A 22,684-nucleotide genomic window follows, 5' to 3' on the forward strand; every position below is an offset into this window, starting at 1 on the left:
TCCATCCCAGAACCTAGAGGGGCCCCACAAAATCTATGAGCCTCAGTTGGGGGTTATATCTGCGAGTTTTATTTTGCGCTTCCCATTGCATGTCGCTCCCCAACTCATTTTCCTGTGGGTCAGTGACCTCCAACGCAGAAAAGGTTTCCCACTCTTGAGTTGAAGCATTCTAAGGCATGTACCAATTTACATCAACTTACTTCTGAAGGACCTATACGGAACTAAGAATTGGCAGAGCAAAACTGTGCTCTGCAACATCCCATAAGGCAGTGGGAGAAATAGAGTACAGACATATAATTGTTGCAAAAACCAAATAAAAGTCAGCTTTAGCCACTGGAGTAATTCTCATCTGTTCAGCTTTAGAGAAACTTTGCTTTGTTCAAGCAGTACAAAGGAGCCAATGGACCACAGATAATCTGGCTAATTTTTCTGAATACTTTGCAATGTATCTTTGACAAAAGTACTAAATATCTTTTCAAAACTACCCTTTTAATGAACAATGCTGGGGCATTTGAAAATGAAAGATTAAAATAAGCTGCTTTTGATACATTTTGGAAGCACAGATGCAAATTCCATAAATTTTCAGGCTGGCATACTATATCAGTAGTCCTATATGCAGTAGTCACAAGCCCACTGAAGTCAATCCAAGATTTTTCCATTTGACTTCAGTGGGCTTTGGATTAAACGATCGCTGCTGAGTTATATATCCATTCATAAAGCTTTTTAATACATTAATGCGTTACTATTTATTTTAGAAGTTGAGAAAAGAATCCACTTTAATCCACAAATGCTCAGTCATTTGAAAAGAGAAGGTATAGTTTTCTTCTAATGAAGAGACAAATTTGAGCAAAGAGTCAATTTAAAGTAATTCAGATATCATATTACAGCAAACTCTTGATTTTACAGAGCCCAGTTTAATGGACTTCAGAAATAACGGGCTGTCCGCCAACGCGCACACACACGCACACCACAAAACGTATGCCAGTGACTCAGATGCAGAGGCTAAAGCCACATGTGGGGAGGGGTGCAAGGGTGGCTGTGGTAGAACACGGGAGCGCTCTTCCAATAGCCCCGCATGTGTGTGGAGCGTGTCAGTGCCTGGCCACCACTGCCTGCAATGGTGCCGAGCAGCAGCCACAGCATTGGCTGCCTTCATGCTGGCAGCTTGGAGCTGGAGGAGCTGCAGCACTGAGCATGCCAATATCTGTGGGAGATGGAAGGAGCCAGGCCAGCGCATGCATCTCCTCTCCCAGTAATTGGGACAGGGAGATGGAGGTGTGAGGGGAAGAATGGGGCAGGAGCTAGGGAAGGGAAAAGAGGGGGCAGAGAACTGAAGTGAGTGATGGGCTGGGAAGGTCAGCGCATCGTCATACAGTATAACCATTTGGATTTACCAGACTTTCTGCATTAACGGACTCCCTTTCCCCTCATTAGTCCATTAAAAACCAAGGGTTTACTGTACTGTATTAGTCTGAAAGCATGGGTGAAAAAATATTCTTAAACATTTTGATAAAAACTACTAAGACATGCTCTAATCAAACCACATGATCAGTTTACATGGTTTAAGTTACAAGTAATATCAGTGGAGATAGACGTTTTATAAATTATCCAGAAACAAATCGTTTTCATGGCTTTATCAAAACTGAAAACTTCCATAACTAAATCTCACATCAGATTTTGTGAACAGGAATAAATCTCAGAACAAAAAAGGTAACATTTTACCTTTTCTTTTTGCGCATGAGTGACTTTTTTAAGCTCAGCTACAGCATCAGCAAGCTGCTTCTTCAATTTCTCATTTTCCATTCGAGCACTATGAAGATCTGCCATTGTCCTGTCTCGCACATTTACTGCATCACTCAGCTCTTTTGACATTAAGACAGCTTCCTGCTTGCTAGCTTGAATCTGATCTTCAGCTTTCCGAAGTTGCTCCTTTAAAATATCTGCATCCTCCTGAAAGAAAATAAAACATGGTGTCTGAATAGTGTTTCCTAGTAGCACAGTTATTGTCAGATCTGAATATTTAAAATAGACAATTTTCCTGATAACTCTAGCAAAGACAAAAAAATATAGTAAGTAATTGACTAGTATACATGTTCCTTTTTTCTTCCCTTATTTTATTGACTCAAAATTGTGTACAATCATTTCTCATTAAAATGAGTCATAAGTATACTATATGAACAACTTGTTTAAAAGCAAAGGTCAATAAATACTTTTACTTTGCACACTATTGTTATTGCATGTCAAGATTCCACTAAAACACAACCTAACAACTTTAAAAATATATTTTGTACAGTACTGACATTAGAGCTGTTCTGTAAGCAGAAATAGCTATCCACAGTTTCACAAACAGATGAATCCATTTGCGTGATGGAGGAGATACATATAAAAGCACTGGCTGACATCCTCACTCTTGCTCGAGCCCTATACACCATGAATAAAAGCTAGTAGTGGTAAAGAGAAGCCCTAAAAGCCCCATATCTGCCCAAGGGAGTATTCTAGTTACCACAGAGCACCTCCGAGAGGTTGATGTAACAAACAAGCATATGGCCTTTGACTGTGTTCTGGTCTGGAACCAGTATGTTTCACATTTCATATATTTAAATATAGGCATAACTACACTCACCAAATGCTGGTCCTTTTTGGGGGAAAAAAAAAAAAAAAAAAAAAAATCACACGATGCTACAAGTATCATATTACCCTGGATACTACAGTAAACTGTCTTAACCAGCATTATGTTATCCAGAACTCTCAAATAACTATCATTTAACCATACATACATTTTAGTTGCGTTTTTCGTAAGTACAGTATAGTGAAAGTAAATACAAAATAAATACAGCACATAGTATAAGTTTACAGCATACAATACTACCATTGGTAAAGTACTCTGCTTTTTTTTTTTTTCCCTTAATAGCTAATCCTGTTTTTTCTTTAGTGTTATGCCTTGCTAGGTATACCTCTCTGCTATCCAGAGTATCTGAATATCTGGAAGCCTCCCGGTCCTGGGGCTGCTTGATATGGAAGTTTACTATAAATGCAATTCAAGGAAAAAGGAAATATAAAAACTACGCAGGACAAAAATATTTCAGTGGTGAAATCTTCAGCAGTCTACTTAGTGGTAGTCTTTTCAGCAGCTAAAAGGTGGGAATAATAATTTGAGAATGCTTTGGGAAGTATAAAAACAGCTACTGAAGATCGCTTAGGCACACTTCGAGATAGCTACCTTTACAAATGTTAGACATCTGAAGTATCTAAAACCAGATTTAAAAAAATATAAAAGCAGGGGTAGACGCTTACATGCAATACTATTTCTAAGCCACATCTAATTTGAATGTATTTACAGAAAGTTTACATTGTGCTTATGAGTTTTTTATTCATATAACCGTAAATAGGGTATAAGAATTCCACCATTACATAACAAAGTAATTGTGCTTAACCAAGATTGTGACTTCATTGAACTAGACACTCTAGCATGATCACTGCTTCTTTACCTCTGTGGGACACAGTAATATTAATCAGTTAAATATCTACGAATTTGCAGATTTTAGTGGCACTTCATTAACAAATGTTAGGGATCCCTCAATAAATGGCAGTAAGTGCTAAGCAAGCTTAACAAATGAAATATACTGGCATATCTATTCCTGGAACAAACGATTCTCAGAAAAGACAGTAGAAAATCACTATACTCACCAGCAAAATCATAAAAGCAGTCAAAAGAACAAAGTGAGGAATACCATATCCAGTCTAAATTACAAAAAACACTGCTCTCCTTTTTCTTCTCTGGTTACTTTCTCTTGTCAACAGCACTATGTTCCCACTTCCATTGAATACCATCCCCACAATCCTTATTACTAAATTTGAAGTTTCAGTTCTTTCAAGATCCTAATGACTTCTTCAAATGGAAGACTGACAAAACCATTTAATTTGACTCCCTTGTCAAACACCAGCTGAAATTTTCTGCAGACTGGTTTCCACCTTTTCCACACTGTTCTCAAGAGCAATTATTTCTGAAACAGTTTTGGAGACAATTTTCTGCTCTCACCTTCTTTAAGCTGCTTGCCAGTCTTGTCCTCCCTTGGTTGTCATTGCCATTGTTAAAGCTTGCCAATGAATCATACTAATTGTTCTTTCAACTTCTCTTTTGGTGGATTCTTTTCCTGCATCCCACCCCACAAAGTAAAATCCTAACAGGTCTACAGCCTCGCTTCCCTTGTTCTAGTGTTCTTATCTGGTGACATGACAACTACCATCTCTGTGCTAGGGCTTAACAGGAGATCCCAGCTAACTTATGCATTATGTTGGCAATTCCCCCACCTTTGATATTTGCAGGAATAGCACACACTGAACATATTTCTTCCACTGGTCCTGTTAGTAACAGTGGACCCCCTCTCCTTTTCCTCTTCCCTCCTCCCCTCCCCAATTCCCTGATATATAAACCCTGGATTCTAATTGCCCACTCCATTCTGAAGAAGTGGGTCTTACCCACAAAATCTCTTTACCTACTAAATAAATTACTTAAGTCTTTAATGTGCTACAGGAGCACTTGTTCTTTGTGAAGGTACAGCCTAACACAGTACCCTCAGACTATTTCTGTGCTAACAACTCACTAATTAACTAACTCTGTGCCTGTGTCCTTCCATCTCTCCCTTTATTTCAGCCTGTCTGATCTTCCCAGACAGTCTTCCATTAACTCAAACATAGCATAGCCAAAGTTAAACTCATTTTGTTCTTAACACTCTCCCACCTTCTTAGTACTCCATCACTACTGAAAATGTCAGTATCCTCCCTGAATTCAGGAATATATCATGAGATGAACTTCAACTCCCCCAGCTCCTTTTCCCAACATATATAACCTTAAATTAAAAATGATTTCATCCTCTGAAATGTTACTTTCAAATTGGGGCCAATTACAGCACTATTGCTTACCTTGTTTGAGGAAGAAAGCAAGAAAGGTCTCTTCGGGTTTTCTTTTTCAGCTATGCATAGCTGTAACTTGCCAACCTCCTCTTTGTAATGAGATATCATGTTTTCTTTGTTTGCATCCAAATTCTTTAATGTATGGACCTCTTTTACTAGCTTGGTGTTTTCTATTTCTGTATTCTTCAAGTGAATCTGTAATGATGCTGAGAAATGTCAAACTCATCTTTTCCAATTAAATTAAAAGGAATCAGTCACATTATAAAGACTACTGTGTGTCTCAAATGAAAGAGTAACTTCATACCTGTTCACCTGATTTTTTTTCTAAGATCACCTACATTAGGTCTGATGATCATTTCAGCAGATAGGAATAATAGACACTTGATAATGTCACCATCTTTATACTCAGAGTTTTCAGAATGCTACTTTCCGGCTTTACCATGCTACAGAAAACCAAGAATAGAGCTAGTGTAACAATTCTAACACAGTGGTCATCAACCTTTCTGAAATGCTGTATCCCCTTCAGGAACCTCAGTTATCTTGAATACCCCAAAGTTTCATCTGACTTAAAAGCTACTTGCTCACAAAATCTGACATTAGACTGCATAAGTGTCACAGCAAATTATTACTAAAAACTGCTTAATTTTTCACTTCTACCATGTAATTGTAAAATAAATCAACCATACTTACATTTCAGTGTATAATACACACACACAGGAAACCGTATAAAATATTAGTTTGTACTGTCTGCTGGTATTTTTATGTAGCCTTTAGTAAAACTTGGCAAATTATCTAAATGAGTTGACATGCCCCCTGGAAAACCTCCGTGTACCCTTTAAGAACCACTGCTCTGAACACCTTCCTGACCAGAATGAGATGTCTGGACAGGTATAACATGATTTGGAGGAAATTACAAAAAGCAGTTACCATTCTAACATCCTCCTCTTATACACCAGTCCAGACCAGCGGTTCTCAAACTGTGTGCAGAGTCCACAAAGTAGGTTACGACCCTGTTTTAACTCGGTCACCAAGACTAGTATTAGATTTTCTGGTTCCGGGGGCTAAAGCCCAAGGAGTTTAGCCCCGAATGGTGAGGCTCAAGTTACAGTTCCCCGACCTAGATTTGGAGCACTTGGCCTTCAGGTCTGGTCCTCCCCTCCTGGGCCTCACGCTTCATCTCCTTCTCCCATGATGAGGTGTCAGGGCTCAGACTCTGGTCCCCCTACCCTTCCTGAGGTCATGCAGTAGTGTGTTGTCAGAAGGAGGTCACAATGCAATGAAATTTGAAAACATCCAGTCTGCACAAATAGGACTATACCAGCAGTACCCAGTTTCAGAGGCAATGGGTGCGACTACCTGGAAATAGCAGTCAGTAACAAGTAAGTAATACTTGAAAATGCCACCATACCTAACATGAAATATCTAGCAAATCAGTGTTACAAATCTCAAACAATGCAGATCTAGTAATCTCGCATGTGGTCTGTCCACTTATAGGGACAACACTGTTTATGGAACGTGCCTCGATGTGTAGAGGACAGTTAGGAACCAGACTTTCTTTGGTACTGTCTCTAATACAAGACGTGCTCCTTGGAGATAGGCATGCTTTCAGACACACTATTTTTAATTAGATAACCTAAAGATGTTAACGATGTAAAGTCTCAACCAGACAACAACTTCGATGAGATCAATAAGCCCTAGTACAGGATAGTAGACACATTTCTAAAGTACCGATTCCCATATTCACCTTCTCAAACAGAGAACCAAATCCATGTGTTTCAACTTGTACAACAGAATGATACAAAAATAAATGCATTAATTATAATCAGGATGGCTCCAGCAGCCCACTTTGACTAGTCAGAAGGGCTTGGAATTTTACCACAAGTCTTGTCTAGTATAACCAAAAGGGTATATAAGTGGAGATGCAGTCTGTACCAGCAAAAGAGCTCGATTATTGGGTTTTCTTTGGTACAGTATTCCTCTAAAAACTCTTCTACATACTGTGCTAAATTCTGATGTTTTTCTCATCCATTTTAATGAAGAATTTCAGTTTATATTTGTGAAAGATCATTAGTCTTATTCTATATCATCTAGCTTAAAGACATACAGCTGAAAAGAATACATTACCTTGTAAAGTTCCTTCTCATCCTTTTCAGTCCTTAACTGACATTCAAGTTGTTCTTTCTCAAAAATTATTTTCTTCAGTTTGTCTTTCAGACTTGAGAATGGATGGATAGATATTAATGTAGTAATCCACATATTACATTTATTCAGTTTATAAGTATGCATAAAAACCAAAAGTAATACCAAAATTAAGCAAGCCTGGCAATAAGAGGGTCAAATACCTGTCTAACTCGGTTTCTTTTGCAATAGCTTTCTGAGTAACAGTCATAATATCTTCTTCAAGTTGGAGAACTTTTGAAGTAGTCTCATCACATTTTTTCTTTAGTTCTTCATTTTCCATTTTAAGAGTTTCTGAAGCTTGAAGATTATCCTTTGAAAATTAGATATACGATACAATTTATGATACAGAATATACTTTCTTCCTAAAAAACATTTTCCAATAGTTGAGAGAGCCAATTTCTATACTCTTGAAGCTGACGTTAAACATCTTCCCTATTACACTCATGTGTGCGTTTTAAAATACAGTTTTCCATTGTATGTATTATAAATTCTAAATAAACCTACTTTCATCCTGAGGTGCACTGACTCAATTAAGGAAATGCAGGATGTAAATCAATTATTTTTTGGTAATGGTGCATCTTTCCAGGTCATACTATTCCAGTAAACTCCTTCCTATCCAGCAGCCGCAGAACTGGGAGGTTGCCAGATATTCAAATATTCTACATAATAGAAAGGTATACACCTAGCAATGCATACCACTAAAGAAAAACAAGAGTTGATATTAAGGAGAAAAATATGTATGTAGAGTACTTCACCAACAGTACAATTATACACTGTAAAATACTATATTTACTGCATTTAATTTCACTATACTGTACTTAGCAAAACAATTAAAATTGACTTATGATTTAAATGCCAGTTCTTTGAGAGTTCTGGATATGAAAGAGTTTACTGTATTAAAAAAAATCAATGCAAGCATCTCTAAAGTGGTACCATACTTGCAAACAGAAAATTCAGAGACTTAACACCCGTCATATAAATGTGACTAACCAACGCTCCATAGGGGAGAGAAATTGTACAGGGTGCTCAGATTGAATGTACTTTTAACTATGCATAACAAGATGATACAGATGGTACTTAAGCACTTTTCCAGTTCTACATTCTTATTTCTCTAATGTTGTATGTTTTCATATTTTTATTATATATATATATATATATACACACACACACACCCCCCCTGCCAACTACATACAGAAAATAGGTGAATTTATTACTTAACCAACGTATAAATATACATATTTGGAGAAAGGTTAGGCAGAGATAGAAAAAGGGAAAAAAGTAAGTTACCATACGTTAACTCAAGTTTTTTTCTTTAAATAATGCCGTAACATTCCCTGCCCCCCTTCCCATTAATTTAAATAAATATCAAGCTTTTGGCAAGACTGTGTATATATTTTTTTTAGCAGAAAAGTAATATGCTGCCACAGAGTGAGTAGATCTGCTCAACTCTTGTTGCTTCTGTCAAACATAACCTGAATTGAAATGACTTAACAGCATTTTTTCAAAAGGGGGCCTATTGTTTATTTTTGGGTTATATGAAGTACAGTCCTTTAGGTATTCTGTTTTACTGTACACCCTCTACCCCCATGAATTTACATATGTACCTACAGATACAAACATACATTTACAGAAAATCCCTGCACACACATACCTTGTTCATATTTTGCTCAATATATTTTTTTTATCAATCTATTTGCAAGTTTCCTTTAGTATCAATCACCATATTTAAATACTCACATCATGCCTATATATTGTACAGATATGGCCACACAGCAAAGTTATTTCAAGATAACAGCCATTATTTGGAAATAACTTTGCAAGCATCTACTCTACACACATGCTATTTTGAAATGAATTCTAAATAGCAAGTGTGTTATCTTGAATTTCATAAACCCTCCTGCAGGAGGACCACCACCTATTTCGAAATAGCTGATTTGAAACAGGCACTGTTAAGACAGTAGTGCTATTTCAAAATAAGCCACAATAGCATCCAATTCCACTATTTGGAAATAGGTACTATACTAGGTACTATTTTGAAATGCATTCTCGTGTAGGCGCTAGCAATAAGGTGTATGAGGAGGTAACCTAGGCAGTCTCAGGTGTCTCCTCTAATTGGGCTGGAATATAAATCTTTACAGGAAAAAAGTCAATCATGAGTGTCTCAGTCAGTGCATGGACTCATCTGTTTTCTCACAGAAGACACCAGACTCTAAGGGGAGGTCCAGTATGGTGCTTTGGACCTCCCTAGAAAGCCTTAACAGTTGCAGCTGTAAGTCCCTCCTCATGACTAATTCAGTGGCCAAAGTTTCTGGAAGCTTGGAGGGCTACATTTCCCATGAGCTTGCCCTCATCTGAAAGGAAACAAATTGGGTCCTCATCTATGAGATGCTTTTCTCTGTAGTTCACAAGACTGGAATAGTTATTGAAATTACATTTTGCCAACAAAGCTTGATACTTAGTTATATGCAATTGTGAGCCTGCAGAGGAGAAGACGACCTTCCTCTCCAAGAGGTCAAGTCTCTTAAAGCCTTTACTTTCTGGGGTGGCCCTTTGATAGTGCAAACAAGCTTCTTCTATAGCCACCTGTCCCCATCAATGAGAAAATATGAGGAGGAAATAAAAATTGAGCTTCTTTGGAAGAAAGCAAGCATCAACTCTTGACTCTTCAGCGAACTCCGAGGGTTGCAGTGACAGTCTAGATATCTATATTCAATGCTTCCGCAACCTTGCACAGACTGACAAATGCAACCACCACCAAATGAAACAGTCACAATTGTGCTGAACACTGTTGTTCAGAGTCTCAAAAATAACTGGGATATTATAATTGAGCCAGCTGACGAAGGGCATGCTGTTGTCATCATGAATAAGTCAGCCTATGAACAGGAGGCAGCTAGATAATTCTCCAGCACCACATTTTACAGACCCTCTTTCCTCTGATCCCACTTTAGAATTCCAAAAGAAACTACATCAGCTACTTAAGGAACTCCCTGACTCTATTGGGGACCAAATTCACTCAGACACACCATCTGAGCCTTGACCCGAATTATTCTATTTACTGCCTAAAATCCATAAACCTGGAAACCCAGGACACCCTATCACTTCAGGTATTGGCACACTTACTACCAGACTAGCCAACTATATAAACTGTATTCTCAAAAAGTACGCCGCCACCACCACTCCTACCTATCTCCAATCTACCACTGACTTCCGGATGAAATTGCAGAACACTGGCAACCTTCCTGACAATGCCATCCTTGCCACCATGGATGTAGAAGCTCTCTACTCCAATATTCCACAAGATGGACTACAAGCAATCAAGAACACAATCTCTGATGTTACCATGGAAAATCTGGTGTCTGACCCATGTAACTTTGTTCTCACTCACAATTGACAGTGCGGGCAGAATCGCGGGTGATGAAACCCCCCGCTGACCCCGCACGAGCAATCCGTTCGGATCCCCACAGGGCCTCAGACGAGGGCACAGAGGAGCCGGCAGAAAGCCCGCCCAAGGGCCGCTCCGCTCCTCCACAGACCAACCCCACCCACCTCCAGCAGGGGGCCTAAGACGCAACGCCAGAGACCGGGGAAGAAGCTGACCACTGGCAGGGTAGGAACTGGCAAGGGATTGCTTGTGACGAGGGTAAAGCACGAAGAGGAAGGTTATAATAAACAACAATTATATTTATTAACGCCAACGATAATTAACAGGTCAACAATATAATAATTAAACTACTACTTTATAACTACCACTCTATATGCTATCTTATTTACCTAGGTTTTAACTTACAATGAGTATAGTTAAGGGTCCCATTGATGAAGCCACTTTGAGACTTCCCTTGCTAAATACAAGGACAAAAAGTTTAATGAGCCCTTTTGCCTTCTCCGAGCAATAAGGGGGGGGTTTAATTTGCCCCCCTCAATTACCCTGGGTAACTGGGTAGGTTACCCTATTGGATACCTCGCGGTCCAGCCGAACAAGGCTCCTTTCCCACTGGCTTATTCAGTGGGGCTTGGAGAAAAAAGGGGAAAAGGAGAGAAGTAGGAAAAAAGAGGTAAAAGGGAATATAACTATGGGAATTTAACTTAACAAGTTTAACTATGGGCTTTGTTAAACAAATGTGCGGTCCAGATAATGGTTTTTTTTTGTTAGATTTAAGCTCACGAAGCCCGGTTTAAAAGTCAGAAAGTTAGTATTCCGGGATGTGGGGTTTTACGTGTCCGTGTGGTCCGTTGGTCGAGTCCGGTAGTCACATCCGGTGGTGGAAGGCTGAGGCGGTGACAGCGAGGGCGGTGGTGCTGCGTGAGTCGCAGACCTTGAGCCTCAGTTGGAATGGGCGCAGTACCCCACCCTATTGATGGGGCCAGTTCGTCCCACTCCACGTCCGCTCTCAGCCTGTTGTTGGCGGCGAGATCAAAGGTGCCGCAGTGATTTATGTGGCAGACCCTGGGTGCTAAGGGGTGAGGGCGCAGTATCCCACCCTAAAGGTGGGACCAGTTCGACCCTCACCTAAATTTACCTCAGGGTTATCTGCCTAAGCTCTTTTAGAGAGGGTTATTTCAAGAGTGATTTCAAGCAAAATGCCTCAGCAGAGCGGACTCTGCTGGGCGGCTGCAGAACTGCAGGCTCTGGAGACAGGAGCTCTTCGCAAATCAGGAGCTCTTCACAAAGTCTTCTGAAGCAGCTGGCAGGCTGGGCGAATGGGAACGGACCGAACCCCGAGCACTGCGGGGCGCCGCCTTATATTTCCTGTACTCATGAATATTTATGATTACATTAGCATACGAAAGTTCTGAGGGGCCTGTTTTCAATCAGGTCCCTCTCCAAGAGCTGCCTTACCTCTAACCAATGAGGGCCCTGGATTTTGAAATTCATGATTTGAAATGTCTGTGAGTTCAGGTTACCGGTAAAACCAACCGACACAGAGTGACCGTTACTGGGGCTGCTAACTGGCAGCCTATGTACCTTTTAGAGTCTACCTGCCCCTGTGATGATATTAATGGCCCAAGGCTTGTTTCCCCTGGCCCACGGGGACGATTATGCCCAAGGGATGAAAAATCCCTGACAACAATTATTTCCAATTTAGGGATAATTTATACCTCCACATTAGTGGCACTTGCATGACCCCACAGTATGCTAACATTTTTATGGCTGTCTCAGAACAATGATTCCTCAGCCCTCGTCCCCTATTACCTCTCCTTTACTTACACTAGATAGATGACCTCTATCATTTGGACCCACGGTAAAGAAACTTTGGAAGAAATCCACAGAAATTTTGAACAATCTGCACCCTACCATCAGTCTTAGCCTTGACTATTCCACATGAGACAGACATTTCCTGCACACCACAGTACAAATCACTGATGGCCACATCGACACCACTCTCTACCAGAAACCCACGGCCTGCTACACTTACCTACATGCCTCCAGCTTCCACCAAGGACACACCACACAATCCATCGTTTACGGTCAAGCCCTTAGATACAATTTCATCTGCTCTGATCCTACTGACCGACTGAAAACTTCAAGATTTCTACCAAGCACTCATAAAAAACTTAATTACCCACCTCGAGAAGTAAAAAAAAACAAAAAACAGATTGACAGGGCCAGACAAATACCCAGAAATGAGCTACTTCAAGATAGGCCCAAGAAGGCCAATAACAGAACACCACTTGTAATTACCTATAGCCCCCCAGCTCAAACCCCTGCAACATTAAAGACCTGAGAATATGCGTCCTACAAAAAAGACTTTAAAAACAGATTACATAAGGAGATTTGTGAACTGCAGCTCATATTCAAATTTGACACATTAACACTTGGTATGAACAAAGACAGCAATTACCTCACACATTACAAGGACTGCTTCCCTTTCTTTGATGTTCATAATGATCTCAGGCAAGACACTTAACATCCCCCACCCCTGATGCCCCTCCTCCAGTTGGACTGAAAATTCTATAGATCTGAAGAATGGGTCTGTCCCACGAAAGCTCATCACCGAATAAATTGTTCTGTTAGTCTTTAAAGTGCTACATTTCTGTGGCTTTATTTTGTTAGAATACAGTCTAAAACAGCTACCTCTCTGCTTCTTTTCAGTGTGGGGGTACAGGATGCTCTAGCAGATTCTTGTATGCACCCCACTGACAGGAAGAAGCACTTTTATTGGCTCTTGCAGCTTGCACCTTGTCAATACTCTAACAGATACTGGTACTGCCAACATTCATGTAACAGAGAGCAACAGAGATGAAGAGGAGGAATCTGCCAGAACCATCAGTATCTGCACTTCTAGTTTCTAGACGTTTTTTTTTTTTTTTTGCCCCGCAAAAGAGCCTGGCTTTTCTTGGGGGAGCGGGGGAGCCCCCCTGGATCATCTACACACAAAATGTGCTCTTTTGATATGAAATTGAAACAACAAGGCCGTTTTTTGGCAGCCCTCTTCTAATCCTGGATGAGGAGGAGCACCTTTTTAAAAAAAAAAAAAAGAAGTCTTTCAAAACAAGGCACATGTAGACATGCTGGGGACCCTTCTTCCGAAAGAGAATACCTCCATGGTGCCAGCCAGCTGGAGCTCAGAAACCCTGGCCAGTGCAACCACAGCTCTGTGTTCACTGTGTTGGGCCACCTCAAAGGCGCAGGCAGCCCCAGAGACTCCGAGGCAGGAAGCGGATAGCATGGAGGCAGCAAGGCTCTGAGCCCAGCAGCACCACACCTATACAGACACCCCTTGCAGTGCACATTTCAACGATGGCCAAGAGCCAGCCATCCCACCACCCCCAATGGCCTCCCAGTGAGCCAGCTGTGTGGTCCCAGGAGCCCCACTCTGGCCACAAAAAGGAGAGCCTCCTCACGGACTGTGCTCATGCTCTGGGACTTCTTGGGCTTCTGGGAAAATGAGGTGGTCCGGAGGGCAACAGGAGGAAAGAGATGGAACATCCCCACCTATGACCGTCTGGCCACTGGACACTCAGCCCATGGATACCCTGCCTGGATCTTGGAGCAGGCGTGCTCCAAGGTCAAGGAGCTGCGCCAAGGATACATCTGAACCAGGAACACACCTAGGAGCTTGGGGGACACAGGCAGCCACCTGCCCCCTTTACAAGGAGCTGCACAACCTTCTCATGGACAAAGACAGTTCCTCCCCACACACACCTTGATACAGCATCTGAGGAAAAGCCAGGGCCAGCCCCAGACAAGCCAGGACCCTTGATCCAGACCAGGCAGCTAGAGTGAGAGCCAGAGACCCCCTCGGACATCCAATCATCGTATAGGACCCTGGTGAGCATTCCCTCCGGTTTATTGAGCCAGGCGACCTCCAGCAGTGCATCCCCAGACTTCTTTGAGGAATGGTCCAGTAAGTGCCTGGCAAGTCACACACGCCAGGTTGATAGGGAGGAGGAGCCCACCTCTACCATGACTGGAAAAAGGGCAGCCACCTGGTCAATGGCCCAACCCTGGACACACCACCAATGAGTGCACCCCTGTCACGCAGGCATGCCTGCAGGAAGCAAACAGCACCTGCCTCAGTGAACAATGCCATGAGCTGCAGACCTGGGGGGGGGGCACCCCAGGAAGGGCCAGGCTGCACCCAGCTCACCTGCCACCCATATGGGGACTCCTCTGTGCCCGGACACCCCCCACTTACCTACTAGCCCATTCTTTGTTGGGGGGACAAGGGGAGAGAAGGTGCACTGCAGGACTGACGTCCCATATCTCTCTCTCCCTCCATCCTTATAACTGTGCCATCCAAAGGCCAGGCAAGCCCCAGCATACCCCGCCAGGGAGCCGGCCAGCCCCAGCCAACTCGCGGGGCTGGAAAGTTGGGAGCAGCAGCAGACAGGGCCAAGGCACCCCTAACCATCAGTGCCTGGGCAGGCCCACAGCCGGAGGGCATGTTACCACACCCAGGATGACAAAGCCACTGCGTACACAGCCACCCTCCACTACCAGAATGAACAGGTGGAGCAGCAGCTGAGGCTGGACAAGGCTCACCCGGCCTCATGGCAGGAGGCCTGGGCCAAACTGATGGGCAATCCCTAGACCGTAAGTGGGACCCTGACAGACCAGCCACCCCAGCCTCCCACCCCACCACTGCTCCCACTGCCCTGCTCCAGCCTGAGCTCTCCCCAGCCATTCTCCTGGGCTTTGCCCAGTGAATAACAGCCACAGTGGATGCCGCTGTGCCAGCCCGCCCCATGTCCCCTCCGCCCCCAACCCTGAGCCCACTGCAACCCCTCCCATGGCCCTACCGCCCCATGGTCCTTGGCCCCATCCCAGCCCTGAGAGGGACCTCTGACCTGGGGCAGGAGGGGTCCCCATAGCTGCAGTGGTTTACGGCCCCCCCCCCACCCCATCTCAAGCCCCTATACAAGTTAAGGTGCCCCCATCACCAGTCCCATGCCCCCCTCCTCTATAGTGACCCCCTGTAAATAGTTATTCGCCTTGTTTTCAGTTCAAAAAAGTGTATGGTTCAGTAAAAGGATCTGCAAACTAAATGCTGTTTATGGTAGCTAAGGCTAAAGAGGATCCAGCTCATTCTCCTAAGACTATCAGTTCTAAAGTGTTATCAGTAGTAAAACTATGTTCTTGTCGTTCAAATAAGGCAGATACAAGTTAAGGAATTATCTTAAATATCTAATCTTACTTAAAATATACTTGAAAAAAAGATATTTGCAAATGCAAATCCCAAACAGGGTTTGTAACTAAAAACTAAAAGTGGAAACCAATGAAAACATCTCATCTAAATTAACTATAAAAACAAAGCAACATGCATTCAATAAAACCATAAAATGTTTATGCTGTTCAATATTTAAACAACAGATTTAAGGTTTAATCCTGCAAATACTCATGTAAAGTTACATTGTTCACATTTAGCTTCATTAATTTTAATGTATAATGTTTGCAGGCACTACGACATATTTACACAAAATAAAAATCTCCGCATTGATTTTGAAGCGCATATTACAGTTTACTTTAGGACACATTCATGCCATGTCATTTCACAGAAAACTGCAATTTGCTTATGGCTATTTTATAAATACATCCTTTGAAATAAAATACAAGAGCTTTGTTTAGCTGAACTATGTAAGAATATCTGCAAATTAGTCTTTCCATCGAATTAGAATAATTCATCTAAATTAATCAGTTTAAAAAAATAAGGAAAGATCAATTAAAATATCAAACAAAGAGGTTTCTCCTCATAAGAGCCAAAGCAGTACACCTTCCAGTCCATGATGTCCCATTTTTCACTATTTTTTATCTTGGGTCGTAGATCTAAATTATTTTATTCCATACCGCATCTACTACAAGACTTGGAAGATGGTCGAGTGAACAAAAATTCAACCTCTGTGAATGCAACAAAGTATTTCTTGTCCACCTGGTTGCTGATGGTGGCAACAGATGCTGGAGTTTGCCACAGGGTTGTGGCTGGGTCTAGGATGGCCTCATCCATAGCTAATGCTGCCCTACAGGACAATTGGGGGTTGCACCATACAGAGTAGGCTATATTCTTTTACTGGAACCTCTTAAATGCCCCTATCCAAGGACTATGCCACCCAACGGAAGAGGTCCTGGAACAACCTGGCACAGCGGGCAGAAGGGGATGACACAGAAAACACCACATCATCTGGTGACAAGGACAACTGATGCAGAGGAGAGGCTCCTTCCCCTTGGGAGGAAGATCACCCATTGCCAGGGTGCACAGATGGAGGGAACTGCACTGCAGATTGTCATGGTGAAGGTAAGCACAGTTCCAATATCAAGGAGGGTGCTGACTGAGTACGCTGGTGCCATGTCAGTTTGGACCATGAGGACCACTGCTGTTCTGGCTGGGAGTAATGGTGAGTAAACCATGGAGGAGGAGGATGGTACAGTGCCCGAACTGGTGGGGTATCCTGCCAAGGGTGCAGAGAACTAGAATGTTGCAACAAGAAAATGCTGGCACCATCTGATCTGGCACCTGGTGTTGCCAGTCTGGCCTGAAAGGCAAATGACGATGCAGAATGGTAGGATTGGCGCAGTGAAGCCAGTGGCTGAGGTAGCGAATGGTGCCAACAAGACGGTGCCATAGAGTGCAGATAACTGGCAGGTACCAACACTGGCGCTGGGTCCGTCGCTGCCGGTCCTTGAGGTGTGGAGGGTGTAGACAACACACCGTGCTTGTGATGGTATTGCACCATCTCTCATAGTGATTGGGAATGGGGACAGGTGTCTGCTTTCGACTAGTGCAAAGCACTCAGTTGCAGGAAGCGTGAATGGTACCACCTTCTAGTAAGTGCAGTAGGAGGCACAGATGCTAGCATGGTTCACTTCATCTTTGCTAGCAATGGACTTGCCAGTGCCAAGGGTGTCACCAGGGCCAATGAGGTCAATGTCACATGTTTACATTTTGGCACTGAATGTGCCCTTTAGGATGGTGCTGGCAGAGCCGGTACCAGGGAGCCCATGATGGTTCTCTCTTCTGGTGCAGCCCATACAGACAGCACTGGAGGCCAGGAATGAGCAAGAAAGGGGTCCTGATCAATAGCGGGAGACCCTTTGGAGACTGAGGGATGTTTTGTGTAAGAAAGTCTTGAGCCTGTTGTCTCAATCTTTGTGGGCTGTCACCATGAGACTCGAACAATGCGAGCAAGACTTCATTTACTGGACTTCACTGAGGCACTCGATACACAACACAGCCATCTGAGGCAGACACAGCGTCTTTACATGTAGCAGACCGCTTAAACCCTGGGAAAACCAGCAGGGTAGTGATACAGCCAAAATAATATATAACAGGTAAAAGAATTTGGACTAAGGTAACAGTTAAGAACACTAACAAGCTAACTAACTGAACTTTGACCTCTTTGCAGAGTAGCCAAGCTCCGCCTGCAGCTAAGGATGGTAGAGAAGAAACAGGAGCTCGTGCTGCACACACAAGGAAGTGCTTCTGTGCATGCATGGGACACCATGGCTATAGAAGAATCTCCAAGCACCAGCGTAAGGAGACACAGACAGAGTGGAGCACCCATGGGGACACTACTTGAACAAGGTGCTCCCAGTCACTTTCCAACCAGAAGAGCACTTCTAGTCAGCAAGGCAGTGAAGCCAACTCAAACCAGTATTTAATATCTGAATATGACTCAAATAAATAAAGCTATTGTGCAGCTCACTGCTGTAGAACCAGGCTTTATACTGATCAGATGAATATAAAAACTTCTTCAAAACAGTGCAATAAGTTTAAGTCTATTTGAAAGAACAAATATATTAAACCAATAAATCTTCCAGTTCTCCAGTTTATGTCAGTTTTATATTTTTATATAAAAAAAAACATTTTCCAAATGTTTACAGAGTCAAAGAAAAAGCAGGTTAAAGGAATAGATTTAGGGTATATCAAGGTTACATATAGTGAGTGCTCCTTTAAGAGCTGTCATCACAGCCATGTTACAGAACGTTGTTTATAAATATTAGCAACGAAGAATTTACCAATACCCTAAAGACTCAAAATTTTATTATGGCATAAGCTCTTGTGAGTTGCAAGGATCTCATCTGATAAAGAGTGTCAACTCATGAAAGCCTATGCCATAATAAAATTGTTTGTCTTTAAGGTGCCACGGGACTCGTTTGTGCTGACACAAACACATGACTACCTCTGACACTTGTCATTTCACTAGTATTACCTGGCCATGAGAGGGAGACACATGACTGCTTAAGATTTGGAACTGCAGTATCTTTACTACGTATAGTCAACCGAAAATTACACAAATCTCCGTTTATGAAACTTTTAGTGGTGACCCAGACAGCTGAAGGTCTCTCTAAGCAGCAGTGTGTCTCTGAGAAGCAGTGTACTAAAGGTGGCTTGATACACCACCATGACCAGAACTGTGAACTGGTTTGAGGTCCGATAAATATTGGACTTACTGGTCAGTAAACACTGACCCATGCTAAAATAAAGGAAAGTTCCAGTGCGAAGCACCACACTGACTTGGTCACTGCAAGCCAGCAAAAGCAGTCACACAACAGTCAAGGTGCATGAAAGATGTGTAAATGAGAGTGGGGTAACCAGGGGTGCCTCCACCCTTAGTCCCCTCCAAAAGTACTAGTCAGGTCAGAATTAGCGTTAATGCCCACTGGGCAGGACTTTAACACATGTGACTCCTTTGGAATAACTGGAAAAGTATAGCAGTAAAAGCAATTATAGGGCATTGGTAGTGACAGCAACAGTAAGGATTCAGCACTCCCCTGATGCTCCCTTACGTTAACAATGGAACTGTGAAGGATTCCTGAGAAAGCCCAGGCCTAGCTCCACAGGAACAGACCAGACCCAGATCAGAGGGGATGAAACAAGCTGAAAAGGAGTCATTTATGGCTTGGTAAACACTTTGTCTACTAGACAAGTCCTGTGTCAGGCCAGTATGGGTGTTGCCTGTGTATGTTTATGAAAGAGAGGCTCATTTAGGGGAATACATAGCTTCTGATGTATGCCTTTGTCTAATACAGAATCTGTGTACTTGATATAACTTTTGTAGTGCTAGTGTAATTTTTTCTCAGTAAAATTGCTCGACAGGTTTGGATTAAATTCTCTGATCTAACCTTTTCACTGACAATAAACAGTACTCAGCTCCAGCAGGAGCCGGTAAAGATCCATACCAGACAAGGTAGGAAAAGGGACCACAAAAATCAGACCCTAGACCCCCACCTTGCTTAACAAATGATTAAAAACTTAACCACAACTAACCGTGAGATTAAAATTCTGATTAACTGAAGTTATTTTAATCACACTGTTAAATACTAGAATACCATTTAAATATTCTGAATGTTTAATGTGCACAGCTGGGAGAAGGCAGAGGGAAAGGGCTTTTAGTGTGCCTAGCTGCTTGTAGCTGCCAGCAGCTAGGCAAGCTAAAAGCTTTCCCCTGCCTTCCTCCAGCAGCATAGCTGTCAGGCAGACAGCCATGCTGCTTGGGGAAGGGGCCACAAACCAGCTTCAAGTTGTGCTTAACTCATGTTAAAGCAAGTTATGCACCACTTGAAACCACATAGTGCAAGGGCTTACTGTATTTGCAAGTGGCTAGCGAGGACCAATTAATGCCATGCAGTTGCAAGCGATTTTACATGCTAAAGCAACATAAGAGGCCTACCGCACACTGGAAAACTCAGAGGACACAGCTGTTCGGAAGTTCAGACTGTATCTTGAAGAATGTCTCATACACATACAAAAAGACTGATTGTTGAATGTATGGGACACCTGCCTTTCAAATCACAGAATCATAGGGCTGGAAGGGACCTCAGGAGGTCATCTAGTCCAGCCCCCTGCTTCAAGCAGGCTCAGCCCCCACTGAGTCATCCCAGCCAGGACCTTGTCAAGCTCAGACTTAAAAACCTTGAGGGATGGAGAATCCAGCACCTCTCTAGGCAACTCATCCCAATGCTTCACCACCCTCCTGGTGAACTACTTTTTCCTAATATCTAGCCTACACCTCTCCCTCTTCAACTTCAGGCCATGACTCCTTGTTCTGCCATCTGACACCACCGACAACAGTTTCTCATCCTCCTCTTCAGAGCTCCCCTTCAGTAAGTTGAAGGCTACTATTAAATCACCCCTAAGTCTTTTCTTCTGTAAACTAAACAAGCCCAAATCCCTCAGACTATCCTCATGGATCTTGTGCTCCAGCCCCTTAATTCTTTTTGTTGCTCTCTGCTGAACCTGCTGCAGCAAATCCACATTCTTTTTATACTGGGGGGCCCAAAACTGGACACAATATTCCAGATGTGGCCTCACCAGCACCAAATAGAGGGGAATACCTGCTTCTCTATATCTGCTCAAAATGCTCCTCCTATTGTGTCCTAGTATGCCATTAGCCTTCTTGGCTACAAGGGTACACTGTTTACTCATATCCAGCCTTTCATCCACCATAACCCCTAGGTTCCTTTCTATCCTACTGCTGCTGAGCCAGTCAGTCCCCAGCCTGTAACAATGCTTGGGATTCTTCCGCCCCAGGTGCAGGACTCTACACTTCTTGCTGAACCGCATCAGATTTCTTTTGGCCCCGTCCCCCAAATTTATCCAGATCCCTCTGGATCGTAGCTCTACCCTCCAACATATTTACCTCTCTCCCTAGTTTTGGGTCATCTGCAAACTTGCAGAGGGTGCAATCCAGTCCCTAATCCAGGTCATTAATAGAGATGTTGAACAACCCTGGCCCCAGAACCAAGCCTTGCAGCACTCCACTTGAAACTGAGCACCACCCAGATATTGAGCTATTGACCACTACCTGTTGGGCCTGACCATCAAGCCAGCTTTCTACCCATCTTATAATCCAAGAATCCAATCCATATCTCCTTAATTTATGGACAAGAATGTTGTGAGGACCATATCAAAACCTTTGCTGAAGTCAAGGTATATTGCATCCACTGGACTTCCCCATGTCCACAGAACCTGTTACCTCATCATAAAAGCTAATCAGATTGGTGAGGCAGGACTTGCCCCTAGTGAATTCATGTTGGCTACTTTTGATCACTTTCCCCCTTCCAAGTGCTCCAAAATGGATTCCTTGAGGATTCCCTCGATTATTTTCCCACGGATTGAGGTAAGGCTGACCGGTCTATAGTTCCCTAGATTGTCCTCCTCTCCTTTTTTAAAGATGAGCGCTGTTTGCCTTCTTCCAGTCATCTGGAATCTCCCCCAATCTCCAAGAGTCTTCAAGGATAATGGCCAAAGATTCAGCAATGACCTCTGCCAATTCTCTTAGTACCCTCAGGTGCATTAAATCCAGACCCATGGATTTGTGTACATCTGGTTTTTCTAGATAGCTCAGAACTTGTTCCTTCCCCACAGATGGCTGCCCTACACCTTCCCTTACTGCATTGTCTAGGACTGTCACATGGAAGTTGACTTTGTCCGTGAAGACTGAGGCAAAAAAAGCATTGAGTACTTCAGCTTTTCCTACACCATCTGTCACTAGGTCACCTCCCTCATCCAGTAATGGCCCCACACCTTCTCTGATAACCCATTTATTGTTCACATGCCTGTAGAAACCCTTCTTGTTACTCTTCACATCCCTTGCCAGCTGCAGTTCCAGTTGTGCTTTTGCTTTCCTGATTACTGCCCAGCATTCTTCAGCCGTATGTTTATACTCCTCCTTAGTCAACTGTCCACGTTTCCATTTCTTGTAGGCATCCTTTTTGAGTTTAAGCTGACTAAGGATTTCCCCATTAAGCCAAGCTGATTGCCTACCATGTTTGCATTTCTTACTATGCAGCAGGATGGTTTGTTCCTGTGCTTTCAGTAAGACTTCTTTAAAATACTGCCAGTTCTCTTGAACTCTTTTCCCCTTCATCTTCGTTTCCCAAGGGATCCTGCTCATCTGGTCTCTCAGGGAGTTGAAGTCTGCTCTCCTGAAATCAAGGGTCTGTATATTACTGCTCACCTTTCTTCCTTGTATCCGGATCCCGAAATCTACGATCCCACGGTCGCTGCAGCCCATAAAGATAACTACATAAAGATTCAAGTGCAAAAGAGCATCTGAAAATGAGTCAAAATACTATTTGAATCCTTCCGGCTAAAAGCAGCTGTAGAGAATAAAAATAACTGCTTGTGGGAGCCAGGAAACTGACCAGGCT

At 42.9% G+C, this 22,684-nt stretch overlaps 1 protein-coding gene across 2 annotated transcripts in view; it reads right to left on the minus strand.

The window, feature by feature from the left end:
• Positions 1-22,684, minus strand: part of TAX1BP1 (Tax1 binding protein 1) — a 112,516-nt gene that overhangs the window by 37,199 nt on the left and 52,633 nt on the right. For both annotated transcript variants that reach the window (XM_074984571.1, XM_074984572.1), the window contains exons 6-9: positions 7,257-7,405; positions 7,039-7,129; positions 4,924-5,109; positions 1,723-1,950 (exon numbers count right to left, since the gene is read on the minus strand). In XM_074984571.1, coding sequence (XP_074840672.1) covers positions 1,723-1,950; positions 4,924-5,109; positions 7,039-7,129; positions 7,257-7,405 — 654 coding nt within the window. The remainder of the gene's footprint in view (positions 1-1,722; positions 1,951-4,923; positions 5,110-7,038; positions 7,130-7,256; positions 7,406-22,684) is intronic.

Source organism: Carettochelys insculpta, chromosome 2, assembly GCF_033958435.1.
Source record: "Carettochelys insculpta isolate YL-2023 chromosome 2, ASM3395843v1, whole genome shotgun sequence".
In the NCBI taxonomy this organism is placed as follows: domain Eukaryota; kingdom Metazoa; phylum Chordata; order Testudines; family Carettochelyidae; genus Carettochelys; species Carettochelys insculpta.